The following is a 21,836-nucleotide window of genomic DNA, read 5'->3' as shown; positions in this document are numbered from 1 at the left end:
GTGAAATTCAGGGGTCAGGAGATATGTTTCAGAAACAGTAACAGAATTCGGAGCATTTTACTGCACCAGATGGGATGTCCGAGGGAGCTAGAAAGCCAAAGAGGAGGGCGAAGGCCTTTGGACCTCAACATCTCTGAATGGGGAGGTGCCTGTCATCTGAAGACTAATGAATCCCAGTACTGATGGACAGTATATACAACTGAAGAGAGGAAGCTCATCAGTCTGCAGGGTTCTGTCATGTTGCGGTTTTTTCATAAACTATCTCACCAGCCCCTATTGTATTTAATGCATGATCCCGGATGCAATGCCTTATGGGTCAGGCACTAGCCCGGGACTGGACAAACTTGAATTCTACCATTAGTTCTGCCCTAGCTGCCTTTCAGAATTCTTGTGAACACTTCTGTTTAGCTGGAAACTTTTAAGTAAGTATTTCTTCTGAAGAAATTCAGCTTGTTTTCATAAGTGTAAACACAGCAGTCAGGGCTTAGAGAATTGTTTTCCCTGACCAAAGATCTTTTCTTTGCAAGGAAAGAGAGAGTAATAATGTCATGGTTTAACCCCAGCCGGTAACGAAGCCCCACGCAGCTGCTTGCTTGCTCCCTGCCCCTGGTGGGATGGGGGAGAGAATTGGAAGGGTATAAGTGAGAAAACTCATGAGTTGAGATAAAGATGGTTTAATAGGGAAAGCAAACGCCATCATGCATAACGGTGGCTTGGGAAGACAAACACCATCACTCCGAATGTCCCCCCCTTCTTTCTTCTTCCCCCAACTTTATATGCTGAGCATGACGCCATGTGGTATGGAATATCCCTTTGGGCAGTCGGGGTCAGCTGTCCCAGCTGTGTCCCCTCCCAATGTCTTGTGCCCCCCCAGCCCACTTGCTGGTGGGGTGAGAAGCAGAAAAGGCCTTGACTCTGTGTAAGCACTGCTCAGCAATAACGAAAACATCCCTGGGTTATCAACACTGGTTCCAGCACAAATCCAAAACACAGCCCCATACTAGGGACTATGAAGAAAATTAACTCTATCTCAGCCAAAACCAGCACAAATGATTACTCCTTCTTTCTACCGTGTGTTTGCCTGCTCTGTTTGGAGTGTGAACTCTTCAGGACAAGGGATGTCTCTTGGTCTGGGTTTATGCAGCATGTGGTAAAGTGAGGTTTCACTGGTGTTTATACTGGGCTGTAAAGCAAATAACGTAGGATGCTGCAGAAGTCTTTTTTTAAGCGGGCTCTCATCTCCTTTCAGCTCTGGAAGGAGAGGAGGGAAATGGATTATTGCCAGAGGGGCATCTCACTTCACAGCACAGTAAACTCAGAAAAAAGGAGCTGGGCACACCTATACTGGGTGACCTAGAACAGGTATTTCTTGCTCGCATCCCCTGCTGAGCTTGGCTCCCACTCCAGCAGCTTCACGTAGATGCCGATCAAAGAGCCTAGCATTGCAGAACAGTGCATTCAGTGAGTTTTCATTTCCTTTTAGAAATTAGGCCAGATTGTTTCTGTTATATTAAAAAAATTCCTGTGTGTGATAAAATAAATGATAGACATCAGTTTCTGTTGCTGTGACAAGAGAGTCCCCAAGAGAGTTGGGCAGAAGTGGAGAGTGTTTCCTTCACAATAAAAGCTGCCTGAGTCTCTCTAGTGTGGAAAGGCAGGGTCATCCTTTGTCTTCCCCTCCCCTATTGACTAAAAGACATTAAAACTGTTTCTCCTTTCTCTCCAGCGAGACAACCTCTGTCAGATTTTGGATGCTTATTCAAAACTGTAGTCAAGATTTTCATAAAGCTTTTTAAAAGCACTTCATTCTTTTCCTACTAACACCTGTGAAGGCTTTCAGCATGTTATTGCTCTTCCTGCTTGGAAAAATGTAAAAAAGGACTGGGATACAGGAGACATTCACATCTTTGCTGTCTCTGGAATGACATTAACCATGTTTCTCTTGGTAAAGCACCTACAGTTTAGCAGTGATAAGTGTTATTTAAGTTGTTATTACTGTAGAGTCACTCTGAAGTGAGACTTGGTTATATGGCTGTCTTCACGCTGCTGTTCCCAGTTCTTGGTAGCAGTGCAGGTGTTTCTGCATTCCTAGCCCTGAAGCGATAATGAAGGCAGCTTTCCAGCCTGCCCTGGAGGTGACACGGTGCGGCTGTGTGCCAGCCTCGCGTCCTCTGCTGCAGTTAACAGCTGGAAAGGTTCCCACAAGCTCTTGTGCACAGCACAGGGGACTGATAGGCTGCCTGTCGTCCCACGAGCAGCTAGCTGATAGGGCGCATCACTTTTATTTGCTGGAGTAGTGAGTGAAGAACCAGATTAAACAGAGCATTTAGGCTTCTTACTTTCCAGTGAAGTCTGTAGGAGGTTGGACTAAATACTTTTACTGAACCCAGCCTTCAAGGTCTACTAAAGCCAAGCGCTTGATGCATGTATTTAACAGAAGTCCATCCCTCTTAGGCACAGCATGAAGTCAGCACATCTAAACACATGCTTAAAGTTAAATCCATTTACTGTTGTGGTAACAAGCATGCATGATACCCACCTCCCTCTCCCTATAAATCAACAGTGCATTAATTCGTCAGCCACAGCACATGAGTGCATTTATTAGATGCACCTAGTACTTCATTCGTCACTCCTGAACTTCGGTAGTCAAAGCTTTTGAGGGTCTGTGCGCTTTGGGGTTGTTATTCCAGGTTACCTTTCTGGAATGGCTAATGTATGCTGCAAATGCCAGTGCAATAAAGTGAGAAACTAGGAAATAAAATCTTAAACAAAAATAAGGAGATTGGAAAAAACAAACCAAAACCAAACACAACAAAAAATGCCCATCTGGTGCGTAGTAGCATTTTTTTGGAAAATTCTCAGAAATAAGCCATAGTTCCATTGAAATGCCAATGAACTGATTTATGTTTGTTTCTATGTTAGAAGCATCGAGGATGTCCAAGATGAAACAGGGGGCTTAAAATCACAGGTTCTGTCTTAGCTATGTGCCTCTGCATGCTCGCGTACATGCTTCCTGGGGCAAAATTTTAGGAGCTTGGTCTTAGGCAGCAATCTCAGTAGGCAACAGCAAAAGAACTCTGGAGGATGAGCTGTTTCCTCTGTGGCTTGACCATCACTGGAGTGGTCATCCCTGTTCCCTGACTGTTAAAGGAATGTGCATGCGCCTGGTTTATACTAACTTTTTTGTTAGATAGGATCTTCCCAGGGATTGCGTGCATGCCTTAAAGGAGTGTGTTCCTCTGTAGGACAGCACATATCTGAATGTTTGTGGGTAGATTTAAGGAAATAGCCCATGCTGTTTACCAGATCAGACTTTGCTATCCCTTCCCTCTTCACTCTAGGAGTACCTACAGCCCAAGAGCTGGGTCAGGCTTCTGTTTTGTGACAAAAGGATTCTCCCAGTCACAGTCTGGCTTCTCACAGTCCGCAACGGTTCCACAATAACTGCTGAGTGAAAGCATACACACACACACACACACACACATTTATGCAAAAGGAAATGCCTCTAATGTGTCCTGCTTCAGATTTCTTGGTATCTTTATATTTTACAATATGTTCCAGAGCTTGTTTTCCATTCTTCAACTGCCAGCAATACTTGTAGCATTTTCTCGGCCTTGTTGGACTCTGGCAGGGAAAAGGAGGCTTCAAGGCATAGCTGCCTTGCTTGCTTTACCAGCTTCTTTGTTTCAAAGTCTACACGGTAGAGTTTTAACATGTCAAATGTTGAAAGGTCATTTAAAGAGCCTGCTCTTTTTCATATTAACTGTTTCTTGTTCCAATAGTAAGGCCTTTCAAAACAATGACTCCAGGCATAGTCTAGGTCTTCAACAGTACCTTAGTTGTCTGGCTTTTCTCAGCCATCCAGGTGTAATGAAGTTTTAGGCTGTTGATCTCACTATGGGTACAAGCACCACAGTTTTATCTCAGTGTAAGCAGTCAGGATGAATCCCTATGGGAAAGTAGTACTGGTTTCAGATAACCATGTGTACTTAGGGCCTAGCCACGCTTTGTCTCCACAGATATTTTTTATGGAAAATTCACTGGTTTAATGTCAAAATTATCTTTTTTTTTGTCTTTAAAATGAAAGCTGTTTTCTTGGTCTGAATTGACAGCCTTTATTCAATAAGTGTTAAACACAGCTTATTGAATTATTCCGTGGTTCAGTGTTTCCATGAGCATTTGTATTGTTCTTCCAAATTTTGATTAAAAAAAATAATGGAATGAAAACAGCCATTTCAAATGCTTCGGCCCTTTTTAACCAGCTATAAGACTGGGAGAAAGATTTCAGAATGTCAGTGGAACTTTTGCGAACAATTTTAGCAGGCATATTTTCCTTCTTGTTTATTATTCAGCTTGGATAAGTAGTAGTTTCTATCTAAGCACAGTTCTAGCTGTATAAAACCCACAGATATTACACAGAATGATAGCTACATTCTAGCAGAAACTGACAAAATAAAGATAAAACAAACCAAAAGCAGAATTTGGGCCACTTCGGATGATTATAGTAGGATTTATTATGTATATATGCTTTGTCCTGGTCTGACTTGCTCGGGTTTCCTCAAAGCCTAGTTTACAGCAGCGACAGTACGGTCAGAGCAGATGAAGATAGGATTTGCAGTTCCTGATTAAGGTCTCAGTTTGACACTTTGTAGCTATGGCTGAGCCCAGAAAATTCAGTTCATATTTGTCTGGAATATTTTGATGTTTGTTCAAATATAAGAAAAGGAATTGATCCAACCAGAATTTTTCTTTTGAGGGGGGTGGTGGTGTTCTGTTTTTTGATATTGGAAGGGGGCTTATTCCTGCAGGCTTGCCAGGCAACACTGGCTTTAGCGAGAGGTATTACCTGAGTGAGAAATGTAAGATTTGGCAAATCAAAACCTTTTAAGTCCTCCGGACTGTTTGGTGCTGTGACACACAGAATACCAGCTGGCCACATCGGCTGCCTAGCAGAGGATGTAACTTCATGATGGATGTAACTTTATGCTGTCTGTCTAGAGGTGCAGCACCAAACGTACAATTCCATCCTCTCAAATGAGCTTTTATTTTGTGTTGGGGTCCAAGTTCCATTTCCAGAGACATCTTGGGTGAATTCTTCTCCTGTGTGGACTACCTCTCTTTTGTTTCCAAGTGTTAAAGATCAGGTTGTCTTGATCCAAGTTCTCCAGAAATTCCTTCTACACCAGAAGAGAGTTTGGAAAATGCTCTCAACCTGATTGGTTTTTCCATTACTCTTCCCATTATGGAATGATGGGAGATCATCTGGCAATTGAATTACAGTGACTTAAGCAGGCACCCAATTTTCCCATCCTGCAGGTCAGTCTGCTCTTGAATGTGTCCTTAATCTGGTGTTGTGATCTTGACACTTGGGTGGGGTTTTTTAAATGTCTGGCTCTTACATCAAGGACATCTCAAACAGGCTTAAGTCAGGACTGCCTGCTTACTTATCTCAGAATAGGCTGATGCTGGGGAGGAGTGGTACAGAGAAGTTGGCATGCCTCAGGAAGCCAGGAACATCTGGTTTGGGTTAAATCTAAGCAACAAGAAATAATGCACATTTGGTTTTGATTGCTGTATTGAGCTGGCTTGTGCAGCAGTTTGCGTTGTTAATCGATATCGGAGAATTGCAAATGCCTTTTTAAATAGGGGAATTATCCCAGTTAGAGAGAATAAGGATCTTCTAGAGTTAATGGCTTCTGATGTGGAAAATCCCTGTATATTGTTGTGATGGTGTGTATATTCAAATCTTGAAAAGTTCATGGTAGAACTACCCTGACTCGGCACTGCTAAGAAGAGCAAGGTGACCTGAGTCGTGGGCCCATAGAGATCTTGCTTCAAGTTTTCCGTTTTGAGTAAACTTTAATTTTAACATCGCTTTCAAGTTTATACTGCAAGAGGGGAAAAGAGTTGCAAAGAAAGGAGAATGCTTAAACTGCAATGAAACATTGTGTTGTGAGTTCTTTTTTTAAATATTTTTTTCAGTCTTCACAATACTGTGAGGAACGTTATGTTAATTTTGATCTGAAGTGAAGTAAGTGTTTTACATAATTGTGAAGTTCAGAAAATCGAGACAAAACCTGTAACTCTCTGGGAAGGGAACTAGAGGTCTCAGCCTCTTTGCAGTGAGGTGGGGGGGGGGGGGGCAGGTGCCACATTTGGATGTATGAGGAGGGAGAAAAACTGCATTTTGTCTGAAAAATAAATGGAGTATGGCAATGGCCTTTGGGACGTGTACTTGCCTGAAAGCAGGATGCACAGGTGAGGTACTGTGGAGAGGGGACTTTTGTGTTAGTGGTGCTCACACGCTTTCTGTGTTTCTCCTCCAGTCAGATGGGACCATCCTGGCTATCGCTTTGTTGATCCTCTTCCTCCTGCTGGCGTTGGTTCTTCTCTGGTGGTTCTGGCCTCTTTGCTGCACAGTGGTAAGTGACAGAAATGGTTAGCACAAAACAGCAATTCAGTGTTGCCTGAATGTAAGAAATTAGTGGGAAAGAGGCAAAGTTTTCCACTAAGAAAGAGCATAGGACTGGTCGTTGAACAAGACAGCATTTCTTCCATTGCTGGCACTGTGTTGTGCTTCTATTTCATCTGCCTGACCTTTGGATTATACCCATGAAATACCAATGTTGCTAACATACAGACCTTGTCAGGAGCCTTTTAGTCTTATTTATTGATCACAAAATGGAAATGGTTTGCAGAAACGTATTAGTTGCCATGCCTTTTGAGGAAGGAATGGCTTTTCTGGATTTTCTAACCCCTGTGTCAGTATCACCACGCTGGAGGGCTCCTGTAGAAGGGCAGGCATGCTGAACCCAGGCTGGAGTCCTTGTTCTGCCTCAGGTACAAGGAAAAGACATTTCTAAGTGTGCAAATTTTTGCAAGATTAACTTTTTTTCCTGGCTCACCATGTCTGAAAAGCACTTTGAAATATCCAAATGACAGTTTCAGCAGAAGTATGACCATGCTTCACTGAGCATTATCTTTCCTCCATGCTTTTTCACAAAACGTTCTGTGGAGTTAAAAAGCACAGTCACAGAGTCAATAATTTAAAAAGGCAGACAGAAATCAGGAGAAAACAGGAAAGAAGGAAGAGGTCAAGGGAGGCGAGAAGGAAATCACAGGACTTGAGACGAGCTTTTCTCTCACGTGACCCTGCTGTTTGTCTGCAAGGACCTGTCATACCCCTGTACATCTCTGCTGATCATCCCCTAGGGCTGCCTTTTCCAATGAAGATCAGGGCGAAGGCTGATTATTGTGGAACATACAATACAGTGAAGCTCTGCTCTTGCTTTGGGTCTTGTTTGTGCTGCAAATATAGAACAGGAATTAGGGATGTAGAAATGTCAGCAGAATTGGAGTCTGGTTTTGGTGACTGGCTGCGTGTAGTGTTTCAGATGCTTCTTTTAAGACTGCCCAAACTGGCCCCAGTTTCTGGGTCACTATCATTATTCCTGATTTTAAATCACTTACCCAGTGTTGCAAACTTGCACCATGTTGTACCAAACCTACGATCCGGTGCTGAGAGCTTTGGAGCCACAAACTGCAGGAGCAGTCACATTTGAGGATGAGTCTTTGTGGTGAGATGCATTTCTCTCTCCAGAACAAGGATGGAAATCTTGCAGGAAAAATCCTAGTTGTCTATTTCTGTTTCTGGCTGGAAATGCTAGGGGTAAAACGCTTCTTTTTACAGTAGTATGGCACCTCTGTCCTGAGATGAAAACCAGAAAGGAAAAAATATTTATTTGGACTTTTCAGAACAATAAAAAAATCAGTTCTAAAAAATGGACAAAAGATTAGCAGTGTGGTAGGTTGCTCAGAGTTATTCGTCTAAGCTAGATGGCACATTCCCAGAGAGGCTGGGTCAACTTCTTTGTTGGCGCATCTGCACAGAAGTCAATGGAGAAGTGCCCTGTGCAGATGTTTACGCTAGGATTTGGTGGAGAATTGAGGTGATACGAGGAAAGGCTCTAAGTGATGCTGCCATTTTAAGGTTCTGTTACAGGAGAAAGATGAAGCTGATGGGGAAAAAGGCATGAATAAAAGCAGCAGGTTATGAAGTAAAGGGAATATGAAGCTATGCGTTGAGAGGGTAGTATGGATCTGCTGCAGTGGAACGATATGAGGATAGTGGTCATATAACAGCGTTATTGAAGTGTGAGAAATACAGTTCAGATAAGCAAGGCGGTGCAGCAGAGATAGGGAGTCTCTTGTCCACAAGAAACTTTACAAGCTTAATATTTTCCAGATTTAAATTCTGTACTTAAAAATTTTGTTGTAGATAAAAGCATTTCCTCACCCTCTCTCTGCCTTTACCTCCCACATTCCCCCTTAGCAAGATCTCCAAGTGGGGACTATCTCACTAATGTATTCCAAATGTAAGTCAAACACATCCCTGTACTTGCTGGGAAGATTTTAATTCAAGACCCTGCATGAAATCTCTTCCATCTCTCTGGGATGGCAGTCCGGTATGTTTGGCAGTAGATCAGCAGCTAAGATACCTCACTGTGTATTGCTTACCCAAAGATTCTGTAAAATTAAAGATAAATCCACAGAGGAGTACCCAGCCTGTTTGGCTTAGCGAAGGAAGAAGAGAGCAGAGCAGTGCCTATTTACTGGCTTGGTAATGGCACATTAAGGAATGCAGTGTTGTCAGAAGCCCGGAGTGAATTAAGGGCAGAGGAACTGGCTTGCATAACGGAGAAGAGAGGCAGGCAAGCAATAACCTCTAATAATCAAACCGCAGACCCAGAGACACTGCTGTGCATTCAAGCCCAAGGACGTTGCGGAGATAATTGTGTATGTGTCCGGGGAAAAAGAAAAAAACACAAGAAACTTTTTTTCTTACCAAGTATAGATTTGTTTCTGAGTGACAAGCACATTTCTAAACCCTGAAATTCCTCTTGGCATGCTTTTTAATTAAATAGGAATCATTATAATCCAGCAGTTCTTCAGGAAAGACACCAAGCCAGCTTCATCCCTGGAGTAAATGGACTGAAGTCAATAGACTTACTCTGGAGATTTATCTGGAACCCAGTATCTCCTTGGCATGCACCCATAAAGAAATGCTCTTTCCAAGTGTATCCGAGTTTATTGGTCTCAGACGTATTCTGGGATGAAGTCTGGAATTTACCACTCGGTTTACAGTAGATGCAATTGTTGCTTAGTGGATCAGAACAATAATTAGGTCTTTGCTGTGCCTGATACCAGCACAGGCAAAATTTCCCTTGATATCTGTGGGGGGATATTGCACAAGCATGGGAGCCAGGTGCTAACCTTTCGAAAGGTTTCAAGCATGTTTATTCAACAACAACAGAAAACAAAGAAAATTCTGCTAAGCTGACATCCCCAACACTGTACACGTTAGAAGAATGATGGCAAATACAAAGACATCTATAGCAGGATGACCCTGCTTTTCTTGGGCAGAGCATATCTGCAAAACAGCAGATGCCAGATCCTGGCCTCATTGATGTTAGCAGGCATTTTGCTGTTGTCTTCCCCTTCCTCCTCTTTCCTGACCGCAGCATAACCTGAAGGAGTCTGAGCGATCATAGTAGTAACTATGTGTGCAAGAGGCTACTTAGGTGCCCAAGGGTGAAATTGTTCCGGGTAGGAGCCCAACATAAGGCTTAGGCTTAATATTGATGTAAACCAAATAGATTTTAATGTAGATGTGAGCCAAATAGATAATAAGCTTCCAAAACCATCTTAAGGAGGACTTTGCAGACACATTGTTAGATTGGCTTGGAAATGGAGCTGGTTAAAGTGTTTTGGATGTATAGTGAAGGCATAATTAATACAATAGTTGGAAGGCTTGTCTGTGCTGGGACAGTTTCCCTGTGCCAATATGCAGCACCACACTGAGCAAGCGTCTCCCGTAGACACTTAAAATTGGCAGGCTGGGCGAGTTGTGTTTGGGCCATGCTTTGCACCTGAACGGGATCTGCTTGGAAGATTAGCCCTGGCACAGCTGAAGGGGTGGCTACAGTCAGTCTCAGCCCAAGGCTGGGGGCAATCTTAGCTAGGGCAGTCCAGGGGATAAAATGCAGAGGATATGAGTAGAAATATCTCCCTGGTGCAGCAGAGACTCTGAGACTCAAAGCATTTCCCCACATGCTCGTACATCCCATCTCCTTACAGTTTTATGAGGTAAACATGAGTCTTTGCCTCCCTTATGCATCCATACAGTGTGGCCTGAGGAGGGAGGGAATGAGAAGCTGGTCTGTGTTAATTGCCCACTTAGAATATATACACCATCTTGCTCATTTTTATACTGCAGCTTTTTTAAATACAGAGGTGTGGCTGGCATATAAATGAGGTGTTGGTATTTAAGCATCTAACACCAGTTTTAACTTTAAAGCTGCTTTCTGGAAGGAAGCATGGAAGAACCCAGCAATTTGTTTGGCTCTCAGTCTGTACTGCAGCTGACCAGAAGTTTTGGAAACAAAAAGTTGGATGGAGAAAATACAGAAAATATATATTAAAACCACATGAAAATCATGGCTAAACTGGAGGAAGAGGAGGGGAGGAAATGCATAGACTCTACAGTAACCCTGAAGAGTCATAAAATTACATGGTGCATGTTGGCTTGATGGAGACTACTTGCAAAGGTCCACGTATTCTGATTCCCACCCGCTCCCATGTGCACAAGGCACAGCTTTTCTGCAGTTATGATGATTTTGGGAGAAGAAAGCACGGGGTCATGAATCATCTGAAACATTATTGAGACAAACAAAGAGAAAGAGAGAAAGAGACACAAATGTGCAGGCAGAAATTGCTTGTGGACCCTGCAGTCCCTGCCTTTGGTTCGGATCTGAGCTATTAAGGCAAGCACTCCCCTAGTATAAGGTGGTACAGTTTCACTGAATTTATTGGAGCTTAATGTGGTGTGTAGCATCCAAGCTCTGAATCCATGCATACTGCTACAAATAGGATAGCCAAGGGATTAAGTTTAGGATAACCAAGGGATTAAGCCCAGCCAGCATGGGTTCAGGAAAGGAAGGTCCTGCTTGACCAACCTGATCTCCTTCTACGACAAGGTGACCCGCCTAGTGGATGAGGGGAAGGCTGTGGATGTTGTCTATCTAGACTTCAGTAAAGCCTTTGACACGGTTTCCCACAGCATTCTCCTGGAGAAACTGGTTGCTCATGGCTTGGGCGGGTGTGCTCTTCACTGGGTAAAGAACTGGCTGGATGGCCGGGCCCAAAGAGTGGTGGGGAATGGAGTTTACTCCAGTTGGCGGCTGGTGACAAGCGGTGTTCCCCAGGGCTCTGTGTTGGGGCCAGTCCTGTTTAATATCTTTATCAATGATCTGGATGAAGGGATCGAGTGCACCCTCAGTCAGTTTGCAGATGACACCAAGTTATGTGGGAGCGTTGATCTGCTTGAGGGTAGGAAGGCTCTGCAGAGGGACCTGGACAGGCTGGATCGATGGGCCGAGGTCAATTGTATGAGGTTCAACAAGGCCAAGTGCAAGGTCCTGCACTTGGGCCACAGCAACCCCATGCAACGCTACAGGCTTGGGGAAGAGTGGCTGGAAAGCTGCCGGGTGGAAAAGGACCTGGGGGTGCTGGTTGACAGCTGGCTGAATATGAGCCAGCAGTGTGCCCAGGTGGCCAAGAAAGCCAATGGCATCCTGGCTTGTATCAAAAATAGCGTGGCCAGCAGGACTAGGGCAGTGACCGTGCCCCTGTACTCGGCACTGGTGAGGCTGCACCTCGAATGCTGTGTTCAGTTTTGGGCCCCTCACTACAAGAGAGACATTGAGGGGCTGGAGCGAGTCCAGAGAAGGGCAACGGAGCTGGGGAAGGGTCTGGAGCACAAGGCTGATGGGGAGCAGCTGAGGGACCTGGGGTTGTTTAGCCTGGAGAAAAGGAGGCTGAGGGGAGACCTCATCGCTCTCTACAACTGCCTGAAAGGAGGCTGTAGAGAGGTGGGGTCGGTCTCTTCTCCCAGGTAACAACTGATAGGACGAGAGGAAATGGCCTCAAGTTGCGCCGGGGGAGGTTTAGACTGAATATTAGGAAATTTTTCTTCACTGAAAGGGTTGTCAAGCATTGGAACAGGCTGCCTAGGGAAGTGGTTGAGTCGCCATCCCTGGAGGTATTTAAAAGCCGTTTGGATGAGGTGCTCAGGGACATGGTGTAGTGGTGGTCTTGGTAGTGTTAGGTTTACGGTTGGACTCGATGATCTTAAAGGTCTTTTCCAACCTATACGATTCTGTGAAATGAGTGTCTTCATTTATGGCACAGTCAATCCAAAACATTTGGAGGTAGTGCTGTTATTGTAGGTTTAAAGTAGGGTAAATAACAGAACCTGACTTTGCGATTGCTGTGCACAAAGAGCAGCAGGAGGATGAAGACAGTCTTATTAATCATCCAAAGTATCCACAACAGTTGAGTGTTCCTCTCAGCCTACTGTCAGTCAGATGAGGATGGTTTAGGTATGGATATAATGCTCCATAACTGGCCATCTTTAAACAGGCTAGCATGAATCCTGAAAATAGCATAGCAGAGGCATTTTACCTGGGCTAATACCATCAGCTCTACAGCAGCCCATGTAGAGAACTGGGCTAATAGAACGGTGTGTATGCCAGGCACTGAACTAGGGTGCTTTGACATGCTGCTGTGATGTGTCATCGCCAAAAAGTTAAAGCCAAATTCTCCAAAGTGTCCATCAGTTCAGGGGTGTCCAAACTGAAAGATCTTCATGGAGTTCCCTTCTTGGAACGTGCTGAGCATTGCCCCCTGAAAGTTAGGAAGGTAGCCATTTGCCTTTAGATGATATGCCTAGACTTCAGATTCCCACACCATTTTACTTGCTAATGCATTTCCTTAAGGCCAGATCCATAAGGCCAGTTATATTAATCTTGACCAGCTTCAGCACCCTTTGTTCCAGACCACAGCAGATACTTAATGCAGAGGCAGCACTGTTGTTCTTTGCCCAGTCCTGCATGGGAAGTAATTAAATCAATAAAAATTACTTCTTTTGGTTTTTTCCCTGGCTGCCTCTTACCTCTTCCAAAGAAAGGTTGCTCAGCCCAGCTAAAGATAAATAGGTCTTTAGGACATAGTCTTACTTATCCAGAAAATTCACTAGCAATTGGCGAGTGAGAGCAAGGGCTTCTGCATATAGCTGAAAGTAGCTATGATGTTTTTCTTTAGTCCAGAAAATGAATTTCATTTATATAGTCTTCCAAAGAAAGTGGGTCAGACACTTGGAGCAAACCCTACTGATTCTGGCCTTGTTTGTCTGTGTAAGTGAAATAGCCTAGGAAAAGGAATGACCTTTGCAGATTCTACATTTTTTTCATGCATTCCCTGGAGAACTGCATGTCAGCCCCATTCAGTTGCAAACTGTACCAGAGTTAATTAAATGGAGTTAATTTAAGTTAAATCCTCCATTATGTCATGTCTTTCATAAGTGGATGATTCTGACTTGTGCCATGATCTGTATTGAATGTGGTTTGTGCACATCAGCTTGAAGTCTTCGGTGTGAAACAGCCTTGTGTCCTAGTTTTAATGAGTTAAAATTGAGATTTCTGGATCTGCTTCCAGGCTGACAAGACAGGTTAACTTAAAAGTATGAGTTAGCTTTCCTATTGGACTTCATTTATCTCTTACTAGTATGTCTAGGAAGAAGAATGTATTGCATTGCAGATGAAGAAATAGGGACAGGCTCCTGCTTGTATTAGAAACTTTGAAGCATAGACCAAATCTCCAAGGATTTAATGGGTACTTAGAAGACATGGCAGATATGAAACAAGTAAAAAGGAAATGTTCCTTTACCCAACTCATAACTAAACTATGAAACTCTGTCACAGGACTTAGAGGACGTCAAAACTATGAATATGTAAGGAGAAAAAAAAAAGATGGGTCATAGTTAATTTTATAAAAAATCCCCTGCTTATTAGGATAGCAAAAATTCTGTATTTTCCAGAAGAGTGAAGGTAAATAAGGACAAAAAATCTGCTCAGTTAACTGCATGCTCCCTTCCCAAATTTAAGTCCTAATTAGAGGTGAAGTTCTTTATTTCTTATTTTGTACTGTTTTTTCATGTAGCCCTCATTTTAAATGATGATCTGTTCCATCTTAAAGCAGATACACTTCACTGACAAGAAACATATTGCCCCTATTTATCATATAAAACTCCAGAGAGAGTTACTGAGTATGTGCTTGCTGGACACTGTAAACTGGTGCAGTTTTCTGGTCTCCCAAGATGGAAAACATCCTAGACACATTCCTGGAATATGCAAAATTTGGATTCAACATGTGATCTCTTACGCCTGAATGGCTACAGAAATTTCAGGGCAACAGAAAACCAGTCCTCTCCAATGCTTTTAAACTTCTAGGAGGTAGCTAATTACATTCCTCTGCTTTTACACTGGGTTATTCATCCGAAACAGCTGTTTCTCCGTGCATCTGTGACATCAGGGTGGGTCAGCTATCAGAGACGTGTGTCAGTCACATGCATGTTGAGATCTGTGACGAAAGGTGATAGAAAGGCAAAGAATTACTTTACTGTCCTGAATTTTCACAGCTAAGTGTGTAGAAGTGCTGACAACTACTCTCAAAGTTCCTTCCTCTGCCAAGAAAAGCCAATGGCCACCTCTCCATCCCACAGGCCTTTACTGCTTGAAAACAAAAGACTGCATTGTAAGGTTTTTATAGCACAGTGATGATGTAGAAACCCTTAGGTATTCCTCACCTAGAGAGCAAATATGGGTGCTGAACGATCATCTTTTTCTTCTCTCAAACACAGGGACAGGAGATACGGTTGCAGCAGCAATCACAGAGATGGCTCGGGGTTATCAAAACAATTGCAGCACACATGAACAAACACTTCAGCCTTGCCAAGCTAAACTAGCCTAAGCATTTTGCTTGGCCAAGCATGCTCCCAGCTGATTGCGTTCAGCAGGTCCATGTGTGTCATCTGGCGAGGCAGAGAGAAGGCGAGAGGTGCAGCCCAGAACAAAACGTGGCGGACTCAAGTCTTCTGTGCCAGTGTGGTCTGTATCCTCACTGAGTTCCCTGTAATGGCATTTTCTTTCTTGTACTTGAGTAATTGTTTCTATTTGTGCAAAAGGAGCAGGTGTAAGGCACTGCCTTTTGGCTCTGGGATCTTGTTATTCCCACTTGGCACTTGCTTTGCTTGCTTGTGTGAGGTGGCACAAAGATCCCATTTGCTTCACTGCCTCCAGTACCCCAGAATGAGGGTCTTGTGCATATACAGCTGTAACTAAAGAATCCAAAAGGGAGAAGGAAAAGATTTGTACTTTTTGTAGACCAAAAGCCTTTCCAGACCTGGGCAGCAAGACAGAAAATATATTTTTTGTAAGGCTTGAACTTTGAAAGTTCGTACAGGCTCAAAGGCAGAGAAGACTAAACTCTCCCCATCTCTGGACTTGTCCAAACTAACCAATCTATGTTGCCAACTTATGGGGTGTTCACTTGCTCTTTGAAGTGCATAGCACTTAAAAATAGAAGGAATCTTGTTTCTTTTTCTTCTTGGACTGCTGTAGAAAAAACTTGATCTGTTTATAGAAATCAATTAGTTTGCGTGTATGTTTGTGGGTATGTTATGAGAAGGAATGCAAATGTACGAAAAACACAGCCATCTCTTCATTTCCAAGTCTGTAATCTCAAGAGTTTCTAGCGATACTGGCTGAGAAGTTGTGTTTGAATGCTTAGCTGGACCAAATATGTTGGATGGATTATGCTGGTGTTTCATGCCAATGCAAATGAGAGAAACTCCACTGGAACCCATGATGTTCCACCAGAATAATGTTAGAGGAGGGAATAAGGCCACTTCCAATAGGTATATTTTGGATCAGATATCTGAAACTTCTCAGCGTCCAATGGGTTTGGATTAAGGGGTTTGGCTCAAAAGGAGGTCTGTTGACAAGCATTACCCTCACACTGACCAAAAGGTATCTGAAAACGTGGCTAAAAAAGTCTTCTGTGTATGTTGGTGCGTCGTACACGCTGTGTCAGTATTCATTGTGTCAAGAGACATATAAGAGATTATGCTGTCTCCACCTTCTTAAACCAAGGAGTAGCACTGTGAGTAAACCATACTGAGAAACCAAACCATGATTTCCCTTCCACAGAGCAGTACTCTGATGCAGACAACTTCATCCGCTTTTCATCAGTTGCTTTCCATAGGGGAAAGAGCTGGTATCCCCCAGAGCTGCAAGCGCAAGCTTAGGAATCCCAGGGTAGACAGAGAGAGATGGATGCTGTGTCAGACACTCACCAGCTCTGCAGTCAGCCTGAGCTCCTCTGGGGCATCACCCCTCCTTTCTCCCTAATGTGGTCAGTGGCTTTACAGCCGCAGCCTGACTCACAGTTCTGCTGCATCAGAATGGGCGATGTTGTGAGCAGGGCAGCGGGTGCACCTACCACGCTCCTCAAATGTCATTTCGTGCTTCCACATGTGCTTTGTGCTTCTGTGCATATAAACAAAGATTCAGTGTTGATTCCTAAAGCACAAAGATTCTTTAGCTGGGGTTCCCCGAGGGCGCTGCAGGCTATCAAAAAAAAAAAAAAAGCCCTGCTGCCCAGGAACAGGTAGTGGCAGAGCTCTACAACCAGCATTGCTCTGGGCTGAGATACAAGCGAAGGACTGATCCAGCCCCTTTCTCCTCTCTAGCCAGAGGCACATGCTCTTCATTAATGGCCACATTGCATGACTCGGGGTTTGCAGAGGAAAATAAAAACAGTGAGCTCATCAGAGAAGGAAAAACACGAGTGAGAGGAATGGTTGTAAATATTTATATCTTCAGGGCCTTTAATGTGATTGTCATTTTCCCTTTCTGCATTTAAACAGCCAATCTGTTATTGTTTGGGACTGTGATTTTTTTTTTTTTTGAAGGGTAATTTTTATTCCTACACATCTGTACCCCATGCCTAGGCAGCCTCTGCACCTAATACCTAGTCCTGAGAGGAGCTGAGGACACTCAGTGCTATCTCCACAGGCGCTCAGCACCCTGACAGCATCTGACTGACGGCCTGGTGTGTAAAGAAAGAGCTGCCTCATCCAGATGGACTTAAAACTACTGGAGAAAATCCATCCCTGGGGCAATTGCATTGACATGACTGGCTGGATTCAATCTGTTGACTGCAATGGCTGTGCATTGGGGTGCGTCTCGTGTAAGGGAGAGATATTTGACATGCCTGTATGCAACTGCCTTCCCTTTGGAAGGCTTTCTGTTGCTCTTGGAGTGGAGGGCTGTGATCATAGCCAACTGCCTGCCGAGCCCTAAATGCAAACTTTTTGCATGAAATAATAGCCTCACGCCCACATAAACTTAAATTGTTTCTATGGAGAATATCCTGGACCAGTCTAAAACCTCACCCTGCTTGCTTTATTAGAAACCCTGGGAGAGCCTCAAATGTATATATATTTTTACTTCTTCTTTTTTTTTTTTTTTTTTTTTTTTAAGTTTATGAGAGTGAGCTATATTAGCCTGATAATGTGAAAAGCATTTTTCATGAGAACATGAGGTGGCACAGCCCTCTGGAATGAAGTATGGGCCTGGGAGACAGAGGCTGGGGGTTTATTACTGCTTTGCAGTGTCTCCAGGGCATTTTACTTCACCTTGGTTTCGCTTTCCAGTCTTTGTTCGGACTGTAAATTGTTTGAGGCAGGATCTGTACACATGTGCAGTGGCCAGTAGAAGGAGACGCTGATTGTAGCATGGTTGTTCGGGTGAAACAGTGATTGCTATCGGTTGCTTAGAGCCAGTACTGACTATGGCTCCTGCTGGGATTAGGAGGCTGGAGAATCAAAGATATATGACTTTGGATTTGCTGTTACCTCACATAGGGCAGGGGTGACCTAATGAGCAATATGAGTGTGGAGCTGCAATTAGGAAATGTCTATGTGGCAGGGCTTTGGGACGCCTCCTGTTTCCCCTCTTACTCTCAGTGACTGCGACACCAGTAGCACACATAGTCACCCTGTAATCACGCAGAGATGTTCACAGTGGCATATCCTATTGTTTTCTCATTTGGGTTTTTTTAAGTGACATTTGAATTGTGCTAAAGAACAAAGTATGGATTTACTATTCTCTTTCTCTTTGATCCTTCTAGATCATCAAAGAGCCCCCCCCCCCACCTGCAGAAGACAGCGAGGTGAGTAGCACTGACAACCTGATTTCCTCAATGTTTAGGACAAGACTTCGTTCAGTCTCCTCACAAGAGCTTGTGATTCTGCTGCATGGCAGAGTATGGGCCATTTAAACCTTTGTGCTCAGCTTTGTAGCCTTAAAGTCAATAGTGGTTTAGCTAAACTAGGGGCTTTTTAGCTGATGTCTGTCATGTGTGTTTCACTCTGCTCACTTTGCTTTCTACCGAGGTAGAAATGTGGTTTTTATTTAGATTGTAGATCTATGTATACAGTAACTCCACGAAGCAGGTAGGGAAGGAGGACAGAGGCAGACAATACTTCCCCTTGGTCGGAACAGCACTACAGAGTTAGGCTGTGATTCACAAGAAGAACAACTCTTAAGTGTATGTTTAACTTTGAAGTTAATGGAACCTAAACATATGCTTAACTGCCTTCCTGGAATGGCATGGTAATGATTTTGATGGTTTAGCATATATAAGTGCTCTTGGCAGCTGAACAGTAACTCACAATGCTGATCCCTTGGACTACCGTGAGCAAAGGCAGCCCCCAGTCTTTGCAATGTGTCTGAAGACAGCAGACCAGATTCTGAGCAGATGTAAAACCTCAGTAAAATCATCTTGACATCAGAAGAGCTGCAGTAGCCAGGGAAGTTTTAATGGAGAGAAATGATAAAGCAACATTAAAACCTTCATCTTAATTCTGCTTACTCTCTTTAGATGAATCTAGCAACAAATGGTTTAAAGCTATGTCACCATTATTTAATTAGTAGACTGCCCAGAAACACGCCCAGTTTTTCATCTGCCTCTTTCTATGTCCTTCTGCTTTCAGCATGCAACAAGTCTCTTCTTTGCTTTCACTGTTTTGCAGAGGGGATTTCATTGAAAAGTCACTGGGCTGTGTTCAGGGCGCATTGATGTCAAGGGAAGTTTTTTCCATTGACTTCACTGGGGTTTGGATCAGTTCCTCTTAACTATGCAAGTAAGAGAAGACTTAGATCTATGCTCAGAGTGATTTGGTTGTTTAGTTCACCTTGCTTTTTGCATCTGGAGACAAATTCATTGCCTCCTTCAGCTTGCAAGTGGAAAAGCTTGCTGAAATGATCCTCTCTGTGCTCTCCATGAATTCTGGCCCAGTGAGTGTGCTCTGTGCCAAGGCAGATAGACGCCCCGAAAGCTCAGTCCTCAGCAACACTACAGAGGTGGAACCCAACCTGGCTTCTGCTTGCACTGAGCACAGAGAAATAGTTCAGGGCAGCTGGAGCAAAGGCCAGTACTAGAACCTCCATCTTGGTGGCACTCGTCCCCTTCAAAACAGGCCTGAAGCAAAACTCCAAATCTGAACCTTCCTGGACCCAAGGGAGATTTGCATTAGGATCCAGTGCTTTCCATGCCTCTATATGCGGGCATCTGGCCTATTTTCCTAAGCAGATATTTCTGTTTGGGCTGCATGTAAATCCACTAGCTTTGTTAGCTTCTACCCTCTGAATGAAAAGGAAAATATTAACCTAAAATTGCACATGCTCTGTTCTGCATCACACATGCCTCCAAGCCAAGGGATTTAATTGCTGAAATTAATTAAAATACATCATTCTGGAATGCGGGCTCACTGGCCAAGGACTGGAAGGGGAAATTACATCTCTGTGCTAAGAGGAAAGGTGTATCACGTATAAGGAAGCCTTTTATCAAACCAGTAAGTGCTGCAAAAGCAGACCAGTTGCTGCAAAATAAACTAGTTGCAGCACAGCAGTTATGTTTGCCTCAGGTTAAGTTTAGTTAAGCTGGTGTAAAGATATTTCGGGACATGTTATGTTTTCTCTTGGCCTTGGTTCTGACAAAGAGGAACAGTTTGTGCAGTGCTTTGGGTGAAGCAGTCCTCAATTCATCTGTCTGATTCACAGCTTTCCTTTAGCAATATATTTGCCACTGGCTTTTTATTTTAAACTAACCTGGTCTTGTACTGTGGAGAAAGTGGGGCAAATCCTCTTTGTATAGAAGCAGAATGTTGTTCTGCTTGCTCTCAGGCTGGCTCCCTGTAGATGACAGCTTTAAATGCAGACTTGTCCAGGCTTTGGTTGTACCCAGAGTAGGGCACTGCATAGTGCCTGAAAAATTGCGTTGACTGGTACCTGTAACTTACCTGCTTCCTCGTTAATACAAGAGGAGATCTGTACAATCTTTTGGCTGTTATTCTTACTGTTTTGGGACCCTGGGATGGGGGGCTTTGGTTGCAACCATGTGCCAACATTGTAGGGACTAGTCTAATGGTAGAATTTCACACGTACTTTCCACCAGAGCACATCCCTTAAGCTCAATATTTACTTACCCTATAGCCATCTTACACAATTAGCAGCCAAAGGTTTCTTAAAACGGAAAATGTAGTTTATACTATTTTAGAAACTGTATAACATCAGAGCAGTGCTCAAAAATTAGTAAGGCTTCAAGCTGTGACTTGAACTATGTGTTTTTTCCCAGACAGAAGAGCTTCCCACTAGTAGAAAAATAGCAGAAGCTCTGAAAAGGTGCATTTCATTGGTCCCATTTACTCTTACAGAGCCTGGTCCACAGGATGGGATTGGCAGTAGTATGATGCTTTCACAGAAGGCTGGGTACTCCAGATTTTCTACTTTGCTCAAAACAAATAGAAGATGGAGTTGATTTTCCGCAATCCAGTTTTCCTTATGTGTTGCAGATAGCTTTCTCCCTTGCAGAAAACCTAGCAACTGCTTGTCTCCAGCATGAGAGTGCTAATCCCTTAAGCAGCAGCATTACAGTTACAGTAAGATTTTTTTCTTCTCCCAAAAATCTTGGCAAAAAAAAGACAAGAGGAATTCTTGCATCAGCAGATTTGGGAGCTGAGGCCCATATGTCTTTGCACTGCAAGGAGAATGCATTATACTGTAACAATGAAGGGAAAGCAGCATTGCTGTCAAACCCGCCAAAGGTTTTATTGAACTCTACTTTAAAGGCCTTTTGAGACATATTGGAGACACACTCGCTGTTGGTGAAGGAAATCATTATTGGCTAGAAACTTCCAATTAATTCATTCAGAAATTGCAAATGTCGTCAACTTACCGCTGTGCTCCTCAGACAACACAGGATACTGGAGGAGGTTAAGCCCAGATGAAGGACAGATGGTTTTACTTACAGCCAGGAAAGATTGAGTTAATGCCAATCGGAAGAGGTGAATGCCTCGAGGAGCCAGTGAGCACCTTTCTGGCCTGTGATTAGTCATTGATGGTGGATCAAAACCACATTCTTCTACCTCCAGTGGATAGGAAGGCTTTTTCTGGCCCTTTTGGAGGAAGACACAGCTGCTTTTATTCATGTGTCCCATCACCTTCAGGCTGGGCTCAGGAATGACTCTTACTCAACACAGACCAGAAGCTTACCACGAGGCTGAAGCTGGTTCTCACTATAGCAACCCATCTTCTACATCAAAAAACCCCAACCTGCAGGGCTCCGCAGCTTCCAAGAATTTCCTATTCACTACATGACCCATGCCAGAGGCCTGCTGCTAGTCAGTCCCACAGAAGGACAGACTCTGACTGCAATCAGAGGGTGCATGAACTAGAGCCCTCCAAAGTATCCCCAAGAGGCACACTCTCCTTCTCATTGCTTCCTTGCCCTGTAAACAGAGACCAGGCAATGTTAAAATACACTGTTGTATCTTCATTTGTCTGTCATGGCAGCGCTTTCTCCCGCAGAAGGGA

At 43.7% G+C, this 21,836-nt stretch overlaps 1 protein-coding gene across 2 annotated transcripts in view; it reads left to right on the top strand.

Moving 5' to 3' along the window:
* Positions 1–21,836, top strand: part of ANTXR1 (ANTXR cell adhesion molecule 1) — a 113,928-nt gene that overhangs the window by 52,769 nt on the left and 39,323 nt on the right. For both annotated transcript variants that reach the window (XR_012778711.1, XM_075523813.1), the window contains exons 13-14: positions 6,327–6,422; positions 18,091–18,132. Coding sequence is in view for 1 of the 2 variants with exons in the window: in XM_075523813.1 (XP_075379928.1) it covers positions 6,327–6,422; positions 18,091–18,132 (138 nt within the window). In the remaining variant the exon portion in view is untranslated. The remainder of the gene's footprint in view (positions 1–6,326; positions 6,423–18,090; positions 18,133–21,836) is intronic.

This window comes from Mycteria americana, chromosome 23 (assembly GCF_035582795.1).
Source record: "Mycteria americana isolate JAX WOST 10 ecotype Jacksonville Zoo and Gardens chromosome 23, USCA_MyAme_1.0, whole genome shotgun sequence".
NCBI lineage: Eukaryota > Metazoa > Chordata > Aves > Ciconiiformes > Ciconiidae > Mycteria > Mycteria americana.
This window is presented reverse-complemented; position numbering and strand designations above follow the sequence as displayed.